The sequence below is a fragment of the Calidris pugnax genome, unplaced genomic scaffold (assembly GCF_001431845.1).
Source record: "Calidris pugnax isolate Ruff unplaced genomic scaffold, ASM143184v1 scaffold32, whole genome shotgun sequence".
Taxonomy (NCBI): Eukaryota; Metazoa; Chordata; class Aves; order Charadriiformes; family Scolopacidae; genus Calidris; species Calidris pugnax.
This window is the reverse complement of record NW_015090783.1, coordinates 788,219-802,642: the sequence shown is the minus strand read 5'-3', so window position 1 is coordinate 802,642 and position 14,424 is coordinate 788,219. Positions and strand designations below refer to the sequence as shown.

General features: G+C 53.4%; 1 protein-coding gene across 6 annotated transcripts in view; it reads left to right on the top strand.

Moving 5' to 3' along the window:
* Positions 1-14,424, top strand: part of CUX2 (cut-like homeobox 2) — a 71,542-nt gene that overhangs the window by 42,885 nt on the left and 14,233 nt on the right. For 2 of the 6 annotated variants that reach the window (XM_014964745.1, XM_014964790.1), the window contains exon 2: positions 10,017-10,095. In XM_014964745.1, coding sequence (XP_014820231.1) covers positions 10,017-10,095 — 79 coding nt within the window. Of the gene's footprint in view, positions 1-718; positions 822-10,016; positions 10,386-11,122; positions 11,259-14,424 lie in introns of those variants that run through there. The other 4 variants (XM_014964761.1, XM_014964736.1, XM_014964753.1 and 1 more) reach the window with 4 other exon arrangements.

Here is a 14,424-nt window from a genome sequence, read left to right as displayed (position 1 = left end):
TGCGGGATTTACCGGGGAGCACCCGAGAGGTCGCGTGGCATCACATCAACCCCATCGTTTTTATCTCCCTTTTTTTTTTTTTTCCTTCACGTTCCACCAAAATTAAAAAGCCATCTATATCTTAAAAACCTTATTTATGAACACTTAAGCATAAGTAAGTCATCGTTGGACGGCTTCCCTCCCTGCTGATGGATGTAATCTGGCACCGGGGTGGACCGGGAGGGAAATCTGGCAATACAATATGCTGTGCTTGACTATTTTGACACTCGGAGTGCGATGTTTTTTTTACAGTTACTGATGAGCTTATGGCACTGCTCCTTTTGGAGAAGCGAGGAGGAGGCTGGGGCTGAGAATATTGATTAGTGAGCTCCTGATTATCTCAACAACCCTCTCGGCTTGCCTTTTCTTTTGCGGGGAATACAGAATTTCTTCAATTATTCATATAAACCCCCTTGTCGATATTGCCAATGCGCCGTGGCTGTGCGACACAGAGCAAAACCAGTCCGGGGGAATTATATTCTTGCAATCTTAAAACCCAACCCTGCTAAATCACCTTTATTTTATTTTTTTCCCCCTCTCTTTTTTTTTTTTTTCCCCTCCTCCTTTTGTTTTTGTTTTGTTCCAGAAGGAGCTTAATTCTGTTGCTTCGGCGCTGGCAGCACGGCGGGGGGAAAGCGCACAGTCTCATAAACATTTAATTGAACTCAGCCGGGAATTTAAGAAAAATGTACCTGAAGTACAGGAGATTTGCTGTTAGAGAATTAACTCGGCAGGACGGCGGGTTTCCCTCCCCAGCAACTAGATTTTTGAGAACTGGAGATGTAAGTGACTAACAAGAAGGGAAGCTAATTAGCCACGAAGACAAATTATAGCCCCTCGCCTTGGGGTATGGGGATTTCTGGCTCTTGCTGCCTCTGGTGGCTCCTTTGGATGGGCAGAGCTGGGTCCTGGGGGGGAGGACAGGGGGGGACACAGCGTCCGCCTGGATGTGGCACTCGCCTGGATGCATCCCGGCAGCGCGGGAGGAAATTTTGGGTTTCGAGGTGTTTATAAAAAGCAAACGTTGAGCATTCGGCGCCGAGATGCTGGCACCCAACTCGCAGCCCAGATGGGGGGAGATGTGTTGTTTTTTTTAAAAAAAAAAAAAAAATAAAAAAAGACGAGAAGGGGGGAAAAAAAAAGAGCAACTCTAAAATAGCTTTCTTTGGAGGCCGTGCGGGGAGGGGTGTTTTCTGCCTGCCTGGGTGGGTGGGAGGAAAAGCTGGCAGCGTTAGAGGGGGATGCTCAGAGGAGATGTGGGCAGGGGATCAGGCAGGACCTGCCCTCACCCACCATGGTCCTGGGTATGATGCTGTCCCCTTCCCACCCCATCGCTTCTTGTGGGGGTGAAATGGGAAGGGGAGAGCCCCAGGAGGGTCAGACTGGACCTGGCTTGGAGTGGCCAAGGCACCAAGTCACCATCCCTGATCTCTGTGGGGTTTCTGCAGCTGATAAAATCCTTCTGCGTTGCCTCCCCAGCCAGTGCGGGGTGGTTTTTGTGCTACGCATGGGTAGTAGTGTGGACAGGGCCCTGATGTCCCCTGCAGGACACCAGGGATGGTGGCCCTGACTGTAGGCAGGCATCACCAACAGGAGGTGGTGTGGCATGGCCAGGAGATGCCATGACATGAGCAGGAACTGCCGTGGTGTGGCTGGGAGGTGCTGTGGTGTGACTGGGAGATGCTGTGCCATGGCCAGGAGATTCCATGGTGTGGCTGGAAGATGCCACAACATGGCCAGGAGATGCCATGACATGGCTGGGATGCACCAGCTGAGGTTGCGGTGGGCAATCTGAGGAGGAGCTGAGCAACCAGGGTGGGACTATGTGGTCCCAACCCACCATGTGGCTACAGAAAACATCTCACTTCTCCATCCTCCAGCCCAGCCTAGGTGCTCCCTAGCCCCATGCCCCTGCCACATCCCTGGGGGCTCTGCAGATGCCTTGGCTTTGGTCGCCGAGGCTGGTGAGAGACACATTGCACTTCAGGATACACCTCCTTCTCCCCAGCTTTTTAATGCTCTCTCTTCAGGGGCTGCTTTCTCTGCTCCTCTAATGTGCTTCGATGGAAACCCCTGGAGAGCTGCCGGTACTCCGAGCTTGCCAGCAGCGACACATTAGGATCTGTCATCTGCTGAGCATTACCTGATTTTAAATCTGTCTCTTTGGAGCTACGGAACTGCATAAGAAAATATTAAAGTAAACAATAAGTGGATTTACACAAATGTGACTGATTTCCATATTTTTCATCACTTCATTTTATTACTGGGTTTACTGATATGCTCATTTATTTATAGGGCAATCCAGTATTGATTCATTCCGATGCACTATGCATAAACACATAAAAGAGAGTGATAACAATAGGAATACATTTTCAGTCTTTTAAATACTGCATTTTTTCCGATAGTCTTCATTAGATCCGCTACGAGAATATGAGCTATGTCCTTCGGGGAGCCCCAGCCAGTCCCTCTGCCCAAGTGGCTCTGGATTTATGGGGGTGTAAGGGAGAGCAGGATGCGGTTCCTGGCTCGGCTGCAGCTGCTTCCCCAGCTCTGCCCCCTTCTTTCCCCCCCAGGGTTTTTTTTCCACATTAGGTTTGGAAGGATTTTACCCCCAAAGGTGGATTCTGCTCCCTTGAGGTCGGGTTTCTGGGCTGCTTCAGTGCCAGGAGCTTTGGGATGGACACCAGAGTGCTGCTGCTCCTGGGGGGAGCCTGGCGGGCCATGGGCACTCTTTTCCCCATCTTTTCCCCATCTTTTTCCCCTCTTTTTTAATATTTTCCCTCCTTTTTCCCTCTTTTTTTCCCCATCTTTTTTTTTTTTTCACTCTTTTTTCCTCCTCCTTCCCCCTCTTTTTCCAAATTTTTAAAAATACTTCTTTAATATATATTTTTCCCCCCACAAAGCACACTTTGCAGCGCTGCCCATGAATATTAACCAGGGAGAGCAGAGTGCTACATCATCTGCGTCACGGGAAGGAGCCCATAAAAGCCCGGTGATGAATGGCGAGCCTTCCCCCTCCACTCCTTCTTGTAAATGGGAAGGGGGGGGAGGAAAAAAAGCCTCATTTTGACATATTAACCTGGGTGGGGGTGGATGGGCTTTTTGGGCCATTTCTCTCTGCCATTCCCAAATACATCTCATATACATTTAGGTTCCTATATCCTTCCTATATAATATTTTCCTGAAGGAAGGAGGAACGGGGCCAGGAGAATAAACCGTACTTGCAGAGAATAAACCCAGCTTTTATTCCCCCCCCCGATTAGCTAAAGGGCAGTTTCTTTCTCTCACCAAAAGCTGCCCGTGACAGCAGTTTAATGGCAACAGCTTGAGACGGACAAAGTTTGAATATCCTTGCGATGGAGAAAAGAGCAAAGCGAAAGCCCTGCTAATTACAAAAGTTGCTTTATGAAAGATAATTCAAAGCAATAATTTAGCAAACATAATCAAGTAGCGCAGATGGGGATTTTGATGAATAGTTTGCAACATGCAATTAGCAGCTCTTGCAGTTACATATCATTAACCCTCAGAGCACAAAAATTATTTTCTCATTATTAGATGAAAAGGTAAAATTAAGCTGACTAGACAGTAAAGGAACAAACTACAATTAATTACCTTCATTTATTACAGTCATTATTTTAAACTTATTTTTTTTTACTCTGATAGATAGACGAAAACATCTAAATTAAAAGTTTTGTTCTGCTAAATGGGAGGTGAAACTTTGCGGTGCTTGGGGTGCACCCGTGTGTCAGGGCCAGCCCAGCTCCATCCCAGTTCCATCCCAGCTCCATCCCAGCTCCATCCCAGACCTGGGGACCCACAGGAACCCCCTCATCACCCCACTTCATCCACGCTGGGGATGCAGAGCCCAGAGCATCCTTGCCCATCTCCTCCACCGACCCGGACCGCTGCTGCCAGCTGCCCTGGGGAATTTTGGCATGTTTTTTCAGGAAAAGAATTTGGCAGGTGAAAGAATTTTGTGGGCTCGCAAGGAATCCGGCCCCGTTGGGAATGAACCCTCCCGGGTGGCACCTTCTCCTGCCGACAGTCAGGAATCAGCCTGCTCCTCCGAGCCGCGTTCGACGCTGAAGCCTTTTCGTTTCGGCGCGTGTGCCGGTAGCAGATGGTTTGAAGTTGCCAACTGTCAGCAAATGCACTAAGAAAATAAATTAAGAAAAAAAAAAAATTAAGAAAAAAAACCCCAGCCAGTGGAAGGAAAAAAAAAAAAAAAGAGTGTATTAAATTATATTGGTGAGGATGGTAAAATAAGCTTGAAATATTTTCTCCGCTTGCTGTGTTGAGACTTGAGGCTGGAGCTCACCTGGGGATGGCTGTCTGGAGGAGGCAGGAGGATGCTCCTGCCCGGCAGCAGGCAGGGGCTGGCAGGGCTGACACCAATTCAGGGGCTCAGCCCAAAAAATCCTGGGGTGTGGAGAAAGGGAAGAGCTCAGGCACCTTCCCCTGGAGCCAGCCGGGCTGCCAGGGAAAAAGAGGGGGAAAAAGACCTAATGAGCTGAACGTCCTCTGACTGTGCTCTCAGGAACTTTGCCAAAGCATCATTGAACTTGTCAGGAAGTATTACAACAAAATTAAGAACCAAGCAGCAATTTTCTTGCGTTCGGGATCCTATGCTTTATAAAGTAAATTATTAATGCATTTTTTTCCTCCGTTAAGCAGTTATTTGCAGCAGTCTCGGTATATTTCTCATTAGAAATAACATCATCTGAAGAACTTATATTGATTCTTTTTTTTTTTTTTTTTTAATCTCCGAATCATGAACGTGAACAACATATTTCTATGACGTTCCCTTTAACTAGAATTCTCGGGCTTTATTTTTATATTATTGATCTTTTTGACATGAATTGCTTTTTGGCCTTGTGAAAACGGTGTGAGCTGCTTCTGCCTTTGGAGGAATGGGCCGGGAGAAGGAGTGGGAATGGGGAGGGGAGGAGTATGATGGGTTTGTGCGCGTGTGTGATGGTTTTGCGCGTGTGTGATGGGTTTGTGCATGTGTCTGATGGGTCTTTGCATGTGTGTGATGGGTTTGTGCATGTGTCTGATGGGTCTTTGCATGTGTGTGATGGGTTTGTGCATGTGTCTGATGGGTCTTCGTGTGTGTGTGATGGGTCTTTGCATGTGTGCAATGGATCTGTGTGTGTGTGATGGGTCTTTGTGTGTGTGTGATGGGTCTGTGCATCTGTGATGGGTCTTTGCATGTGTGCAATGGGTCTGTGTGTGTGTGATGGGGTGTGTGTGATGGGTTTGTGCATGTGTGATGAGTCTTTGTGTGTGTGTGATGGGTTTGTGTGTGTGTGTGATGGGTCTGTGCATCTGTGATGGGTCTTTGCATGTGTGCAATGGGTCTGTGTGTGTGTGATGGGGTGTGTGTGATGGGTTTGTGCATGTGCAATGGGTCTTTGTGTGTGTATGATGGGTCTTTGTGTGTGTGTGATGGGTCTTTGTGTGTGTGTAATGGGTCTGTGCATGTGTGTGATGGGTCTGTGCATCTGTGATGGGTCTTTGCATGTGTGCAATAGGTCTGTGTGTGTGTGATGGGGTGTGTGTGATGGGTTTGTGCATGTGCAATGGGTCTTTGTATGTGTGTGATGGGTCTGTGCATGCATGTGATGGCTTTGTGCATGTGTGTGATGGGTTTTTGTGTGTGCAATGGGCTTTTGCACACATGTGATGGGTTTGTGTGGGTGTGTGCAGGGTCTAAGGAGTCAGTTGGATGAAGGGCACCAGGAAGGCAGCAAAGGAGCCCGGCACGAGGCCAGGGCTCCCTGGTACATGGAGGGGGACCAGCCCCCATCACCCAGAGCTCTCCCCGGGTACAGTGGCTCCCTCCCAGGCTCTCCCCCTCCGCAGCCCTCCCGCTCTCCCCGACTTCTTTACACATCAGCAAAAAAAAAAAAAAAAAAAAGCGAGGAAAATAGCAAAGGCTTGAATGAATTTTTTCATCAGTTTTCTTCAACATTTGGGGTCTCTGCTGCCGCTTTCTCCCCCGACAGCTGTTCCTCTCCGCTGAAAAAGAGCTCATTTGTGGTTTACTGCCACCGGTATTTAGATGGAAATAACCCACTACTTATCCTGCACTTGATCTCATGGATATAAGAATAAACTCACCGCCGGTGCAATGCAAATCCCGCGCCTTTGGAGAGGAGATGCTCAGACAGTCGGTCCTCACCATCGTACCGGGAGGAGGACCGGCTGTGCCGGGGGAGTTTTACCATTTTGTCAGTCAATTATAATAATATTTCTGCTTCCAAATGTTTAAAAAGTTGGCTTCGGAAGGTATAATCATGGCACAGAGGCCAGCCTGACAATAGTAATTAATTAGGCTATTACGCATTCTACAGTGATAATTGCTTTGCTGGAAAGTCACCAGCCATGAAAAGGACCCGGCGCGTAAATGTAATTCATCACGCGGCGGCGATCCCGCGCCGCTGCCGTGCCTCACCTTGAGCCCGGGGATGCTGCGGAGGGAGACGAGGCCGGGGAGGGGGGGGTGGTGATGGTGGAAATAGAAATTAATAGTACGTCGATATATAACGCGGAGGCAGAGCTCGCCGCCGGCCGCCAAGGGCTTTGCGGGCGGAGGGAGCACGGTTGGCGGTGGGTTTGCCGTCACCGATGGGCATCGTGGTGATGAAGGGAGTGGGGGTGATACCGTCCTGACCCCACCGAGCTGGGGCTGCTCATGGGGACGTTCAGCTCCCCTGGTTTTAGCAATTTTCATTGAATCATAGAATTGCCCAGGCCGGAAGGGACCTCCAAAGGTCATCTAGTCCAACCTCCCCGCAGTCAGCAGGGACACCCCCAACTAGACCAGGTTGCCCAGGGCCTCGTCGAGCCTCCCCTTGAATATCTCCAGGGAAGGGGCCTCAACCACCTCCCTGGGCAACCTGTTCCAGTGCTCCACCACCCTCACAGTGAAGAACCCTCTCCTAATCTCCAGTCTAAATCTGTTCCCCTCCAGCTTGAAGCCATTGCCCCTCGTCCTGTCACTGCAGGCCTTTCTAAACAGGTTCTCCCCAGCCTTCCTGTAGGCTCCCTTCAGGTACTGGAAGGCTGCTATTAGGTCTCCCTGGAGCCTCCTCTTCTTCAGGCTGAACAACCCCAGCTCCCTCAGCCTGTCCTCGTAGCAGAGGTGCTCCATCCCCCTGATCATCCTTGTGGCCCTCCTCTGGACCCTTTTCTCCTCTTTTTACCAAGATGCGGGTAACATCACCCTCTCAGATGGGGACACAGGGTTTGACCCGGCTTCTGCCCCAAGGGAGCAAACATTTAGGGTGTTTTTTTTTTACAAAACCTTATTTTATGGCTGATGTGGGCTTTTTTGGGGGGTTTATTCAGCTCTGCGTGAGGAATAACAGCAGTTGCAGGGTTGGGGTGAGCTGTGCTCCTGTGGCACGTGGAGCTGCTCAGGTGGGAATCACCGCTGGCATTTTGGTAAATTATCCCCATCTGGAAAAGGTCGCTGAAAATTTTAAATATCTTCTTTTCACTGACATTTCCTTGAAGTTTAGTGGGTTTCTGAAAGAGCAGAGGATGCCTGGCTCTCTGTCCTGCTGATTGGCCACGTCAGTGATGCCCTGAGCCCAGACCTTGGCACGGGGGGGGGGGGACGGGGCAGGAGCCAGGGCTGGTGAAATGGCCCTCAAATGCCTCCTCACCAGCAAACTGTGGGTCCTACAGCTCCAGTTAAGATGCTGATGGTAGTTGATGGTTGGAAACGTGTTACACCACGTCCTTGAGTGCTCTGTGGGAAGGTGGGCTGGGCAGCAGCTCCACCCCTTGCATGAACCAGGAGGAAACCTGGATGTGTCCCCGGTGAGCCCATGGTGGGTGGAGACGTGAGGTCCATGGACCATGGCGTGGGGACGCTACAGGCTCATGCCCACCCCGGATCCACAACATTCCTGCTGGGGGATGCTTGGATCTCCATCAGGATTGCTGAGGAGAGGGGAAGGCTTTTGAAGTTTCCTCTTGAAAAATGCTTTGTCTCTATGATGTGGCTATAGGAATAAAACTCAGTAGAAACAGCCCAGTTTGGAGGTCTGGGCTGGCTCCTCCTCACTGGCACAGGTGATGGAGAGGTGATGGAGAACACCTGAGAGCTGGCTCTTTGCTCTGCACCCTTTGGTTGGTGCCATCTCAGGGGAGATGAAGCTCTTCAGAGCATCTTGAGTGGATCCAGGCATCCCCAGCGCCCCACGGCAGAGGGTGAGGGAAGCCGGGGGGTGTCATGCAGGGCTGATGCCGTGGAGCACCCCAGCACCTTCAGATTTCTGCAGCTTTACGGACCCCCAGCAGGTCTCCCTGTGCCACCCCAACACCATGTGCCACCGGTGAGTTCGGCAGGGGCGATGCTATCCTGCTACAATACACAGGCAGTGCCGCTCGCCGTCTGCTTGCTGCCCCCCCCCTCCCTTCCCCACTTTATTATTATTATTTTAAAGCACCCTGAAGCCAAGCGTTTTTGCAGAAGGCTGAAGAAAAGCCCCCAAATTCCTCCTCTGCTGGAAGCATGGCAGCCGAGAAAGTAGGTTTGTGTACGAGACGCTATAAAAAGCCCGGCTTATACAATTTTAACAATAGAAAAATGATCTTTGTGCTCCAGTGCCTGCGAGCTTGGAAGGAGAAGGCGGTTTGCTCAGGTGGCTGCTGGATTACAAATGAGCGGTTTGCTTTGGGTTTGAATGACAAGCAATCGCAATCCGGGCTGGTGGGGTGAGCCGGGAGCTCCGCCGGCACGGAGGGGATGGGCAGAGGGAAAGGATGCTCCTGTGTGGAAGCTGCCACCAGGCTGAGGCATGAAGTTCAGGCTTCCTTGAGCCCATCGGTGGCTTAAGAATGGTTTAATTGACTCATCTGCTGTTGGTAATAGTGTCTCTGCCAGCACTGGATGCTGGGTGGGTGCCTCTTCCTCCATCACCAGTTGGCACAGGCACCCAGCGTGGATCAAACTGGCCATTTTCTGGCTGGGAATGTGTCACCTCCATCCCTGCTCCTGCATCCGGGGTGACAGAGACACAGAGGTCCATGTGTCCTTGAGCCCATCGGTGGCTTAAGAGTGGTTTAATTGACTAGTCTGCTGTTGGTAATAGTGTCTCTGGAGCACTGGATGCTGGGTGGGCACCTCTTCCTCCATCACCAGTTGGCACAGGCACCCAGCGTGGATCAAACTGGCCATTTTCTGGCTGGGAATGGGTCACCTCCATCCCTGCTCCTGCATCCGGGGTGACAGAGACACAGAGGTCCGTGTGTCCCACCTCCCATCCACTGCAGGTGGGGCTGGATGTGCAGGGGTAGCAAGGGTTCCCTTGGAAAGCAAAACGGGTTGGAGCCCGGTGGGCAGCAGCCCCCGCCCCGAGGTGTCAGCGCGCCTTGAGAAATTAAGGGGAGTAAATGATTCATGCTCATAAATGTTGGATGGGAGCAGGCGGCAGATTAATATGTTGTTGGGTTATTAGTGATGTGCTGTGCCCTCTGCCCACCGCCCAGCTGGCGTGAACGTCACCGTCACCCCGGCAGCCAAGAGGGACCAGGGACATGATGTCTTGGTCCTGGTGCACGGGGCAAACATCACTCCTGCCCACGGCATCTCCCCAGCCGGGCCGTCCTGGGGAGGGTGGCCGGGGAGGGCCACGTGCCGGATCTGGCCCCAGGAAGCACAACAACAGGCAGGCTTCTTTATTTCTTATTTAAGCACCGACATTAAATTATAATTTTCATTTACTCAGAGCACATCAATGATTTAGGGCGACGTGACACGGCGGCGGCGCGAGGAGTTTAGCCAAAGGCAGTGAGCGGCTGCACGGGGTTGGAGCGGGCACAGAGTCATGCCGGGGGGGCACCTGTGTGCCAGTCATGGGTGGCACTGGTCCTGGTGGCCGGGTGGAGCTCGCTCCTGCCCCACAGAGTCGGTTCCCTCCCCCGAGCCCATCCCTCACCCCCTTTTTTCCATCTCCCTGCAGGTGATTGCACTTAGTAAGAGAAGCAAGGAGGCTGAGACGGCTTTCCTGAGCGTTTACAAGCAATTAATCGAAGCTCCAGGTAAGCAACGCGGCGGCGACCTGGCTGCCTAACGAGTCGCGTGCCGGTGCCGAGAGGAGCCAGCGAGGACCGCGGCAGCGCTGCCGGCCCCCGTCCCGGCACGGCTGGCATCGCCGACCTCCGCCGGCGCATGGTGCTCTGGAGATACCAGCCGAAGAGAGGAGTGGAAACAGCTTTTGCCATCGCTGTGTTTCAGCCCCTGAGCCAAATGCATCTTGACATTAGGAAAGGAATACATTTGCTCAGCCCTTGTAATAACACTGCGGCTATCCCCAGTTGTCTTTTTGACGGTAAGTTAACCCAAACGACCCAGCAGCATGGCTCCTGGCACCGGCCACGCTTTGGGGACAGTTTTCCCCGTTTCAGCGCCGTGCCGCGGTGTACCCGGGCGTCGCTTGAAGTCTTGGGAGGGGGGGAAACTGAGGCACTCAGGGGGCAGCCCCGAGGCTTGTGTTGGCAGAGTCAGTGCTAGGGCTGGGTGAGGGGGTGGGACCCCCCTCCCTGCTGCTCCCCACTCCCCGCTGTGGGCTCTGCCGCGCTCTGAGCCGGGGGTGCCAGCTGCGCCGGGGCAGGGTGGCACGGAGCATCCCCCGGCACGGCGAGGACGGAGAGCTGCAAACGAGTGAAGATGCGCAGAAGGGCTCCTGCAGGGCCACTAATTCATTTTCCAGACATTTAGGAATAACAAAATGTTTTAATGATTTCTTAGGGGAATTAGGGAGACATATTTTTGTCCTCATTAAATTTTCTCCTGCGCTATAAGAACCAAATGTCAGCTCGGTTTCCAGAACCCAGTTATCTTCCCTCTCTACCTCCCCGTGCTCACCCACCGTGCTCCTGCTTGCACACACACGCACACCCCAAAACTGCTCCCCTGTGATCTCTGCACCCCCCTCCTCCTGCTGCTCCCCTCTCTCTGCTCTCCTGCAGCATCCATCTCTTGCTCCCCTCTTCCCTCCTGCTCCCCAAATCCTCCCGCCTGTCGTTTTGTCCCCGTCTGTTACATGTCCGTGTGTCTCTCGACAGGCGAACTCTTTGTGGAATACTTTACAAGCGCCACATAAGTCCTGATTCGACATTTTTTGCTTTGAATGGCTGCTGTCAACACAAATCTCTGGCAGAGACTGTAACGGAGCCTGATTGCTCAGCAAGTATTTTGATAAGTGAGCTGGCTGTGTGTCTGTAATTACGGGAGAAAACCGTAAATCTTTTGGATATTGTTCACACAGATGTGGCGTGAAGGGAAGGGGGGGGAAGCAGTAAAATGTGTTAAAAGCATAATTAATGTCATTGTTGTTGGGGATGATTTGATTTAAGGCTGACTTTGACTCGTGGAGGGATTCGTAGGGCGCCGGTGGATGTGTTTGAGCAGGTTGGGATGGGGTGGTGGAGGAGCTGCTGCCCTGGTGGGAGAGGTGATGGCACCACGGAGGTGCCATGGAGGTACCAGGGATGCAATGTGTGCACACACGGGTGCACCGTGCACACACGGGTGCATCGCAGATACACTGTGGGTGTACCGTGGGTGCACCATGGGTGCCCCATGCTCCTCTTGGAGCCGGGCAGCAGCAGACAGCAGATGTCCACCCTTCAGCCCCCAGCATCGAGTCCTTCACTGAAGGCCAGGCCAAGTGGCTGGGCACAGGGATGAGCTGTTGGTCCCCAGGGACATGTGTTCTCCCTGAAGCTGTGCGTGGTCAGGGGAAGGTGCTGAGCACCCAGGACACCTCTTGCCCCATCCCACCATTGCATGGGTTCCTCAAGCCACTCCAGTGGCTATGTACCCACTGCACGGTGCTGGGCTGGGGGTGTCCAGGAGCGGTTCTGCTGACCCCCCAGACCCCCTCCAGCACAGGGAGATGCCCCCAGCCCCGTTCCCCCATGCTGGGGCTGAGGACACCAGGAGGGACCCCTGCCCACCGCCCCTGTCCCTGCTGCAGCACTGCCAGTGCCACTAAAGGACAGCCAATAACGCCAGCTAGTGGCAGCACTTATTATATATCTTAAAAATTCATATAGATGTTTAAAAAAATGAATATATATCTAGTGGGTGAGCATATGGAGTGGCAGATAAGTGTGCCCGGGCAGTGGGTTCTGCTTTGTGGCAGGGACTTGCCGTTTCCCACGAGAGCCGTCCGTGCCCTCGGTGGGTGACACCACACCGTGGTCCCTGGGTGCCCGGGAGCTGCCGTGGGGGGACGCAGCACCAGAGTGTGTGTCACCCCAAGGTCCTGTTTTGGCACATGCCTCTCTTGTGTCACCCGTCACCCGGCCGTGCCACTGGTGAGTCACTGCCGCAGTGGGGCTTGCAGCTGCCTGGCTGTGGCCTCAGCGCCATCTCCTCTAATCTGTCCCCATGGGGGCTGAGAACCACGGAGGAAGGGACTGTCCCCTGCGCTGTGGGCAGTGTCCTGAGCCCCATGCGTGGCTCAGAGCGTGGTGGCACCTGGTGTCCGTGATGCCTTGGTGCGAGGAGACCACATGCTTGGTTTCAAGCAGATCCTCTCCCCAGCTTTGCAGTAGGAGGGTTTGTTCACCGGTGGCACAAGCATAGTGTGAGCTTGGTGTGAGCTTGGTGTGAGCTTGGCATGAGCATGGTGTGAGCTTGGCGTGAGCATGGTGTGAGCTTGGCATGAGCTTGGCATGAGCTTGATGTGAGCATGGTGTGAGCTTGGTGTGAGCATGGTGTGAGCTTGGTGTGACCTTGGTGTGAGCATGGCGTGAGCTTGACGTGATCTCAGCGTGAGCTTGGTGTGAGCATGGCGTGAGCTTGGTGTGAGCTTAGCGTGATCTCAGCATGATCTCAGTGTGAGCTTGGCGTGATCTCGGTGTGAGCTTGGTGTGAGCATGGTGTGAGCTTGGTGTGAGCTTGCATGAGCATAGCGTGAGCTTGGTGTGAGCTTGGTGTGAGCATGGTGTGAACTTGGCATGAGCTTGGCTTGAGCTTGGTGTGAGCATGGTGTGAGCATAGCGTGAGCTTGGTGTGAGCTTGGTGTGAGCATGGTGTGAGCTTGGTGTGAGCATAGCGTGAGCTTGGCATGAGCTTGGTGCCCGGTCCCAGCAGCCCCTTGGTGCATCCAAACACCTCACATGCGGTGGCAGCTCCGGCCCCGCAGCCGGGGACAGCCCTTCCCCAGGGGCTGGACAGGGTGCTATTAGCACCATGTAATTAATCCAGCTGGGTGTTTTGCATCAGCTCTGCCCCAGCTGATGTTGGACATGGAGCCGGAGTGCCGCTTCCTCTTTCCCCCTCTAAAAGCTCCGCTCCCGACTGCTTCATCCCAGGATGTTGGCTCCAAATGGGGAAGAGCGCTCTGGGGGATCGCCCCAGCTCTGTTTCAGCAGCAGGACTCGGCTCACGGGAGGGAAAATGCTGATCCGAGGAAAATCCCCGGAGCTTTATCACTCGGGCCAGTTCCTCCCATGTTATTTCTCATCACGGAGGCGAGAGGAGTTGCCGGCGCGGGTCGGACAGGGTCTGCCCCGGCGTTTATCCCTGCAGCTCTCAGGCTGGCAAGGTGCCTCCTGCCAGCACCCCTGGGGCTCGGAGAGCGTGTGGGGGACCTCGGCCCCCGCAGCCTGTGAGCTGGGGCCCCGGAGTGCAGGGTTTAATTAGCCGTATCGTTATCTCAGCTCACGTACTTACGGGTATTATTAATGGCTGTGAGAGCATCCCGTCTGGTTTGGGACCACGCTGCATCGCCGTGACATCCTTCCATGGCATGCTCTTTTAGATGGGGGGGCAGCCTGAAGGATGCTGAGCCAAAGGATGCCCTGAGCAGCCCAGGAGGGTCCCATCCGCAGCCGAGCCACCCATTCAGTGCCCAAGCTGGCAGCGTGCTGGCAGGGCTCAGCACCCACCTCTGGCTGGGTTCCCGTAGCCAAGCTCGGGGCACAAAACTGTCCGTGGGGGTCTCTGTGACATCCAGCAGCAAGAAGGAGGGATTTTCCCCATGGAGGAGGATGCTCTGGGGGCTTTCACCATCAGTGTATGGGGTCTGGCAGTCGCTGGTCCTGCGGGGAAGCCATGTGGCGGGCAGCTTGGCTCATTTGCAAGGAGCATCCACACTAGGTGCTTGCTGGGAGGATCACAGGCCAAATCCTGTGTCTTTTGGGCAGCTTCACCCCAAAGACACACGGTGCTGCGGTTGGGCTGTGCCGGCCCAGCCCCAGATCACCCCAAATCCCAATGGCACAGCCATGGTGGTGCCAGACCCCCTTCATCCTGCACCACTGCTGTCTCAGCTGGGGACTCACTGAGCAGAAGACCTGTTCTGTGTCCCGTTCTGAGCGAAGGCAGCCAGTTACTTGATTTTTTTTCCCATCACC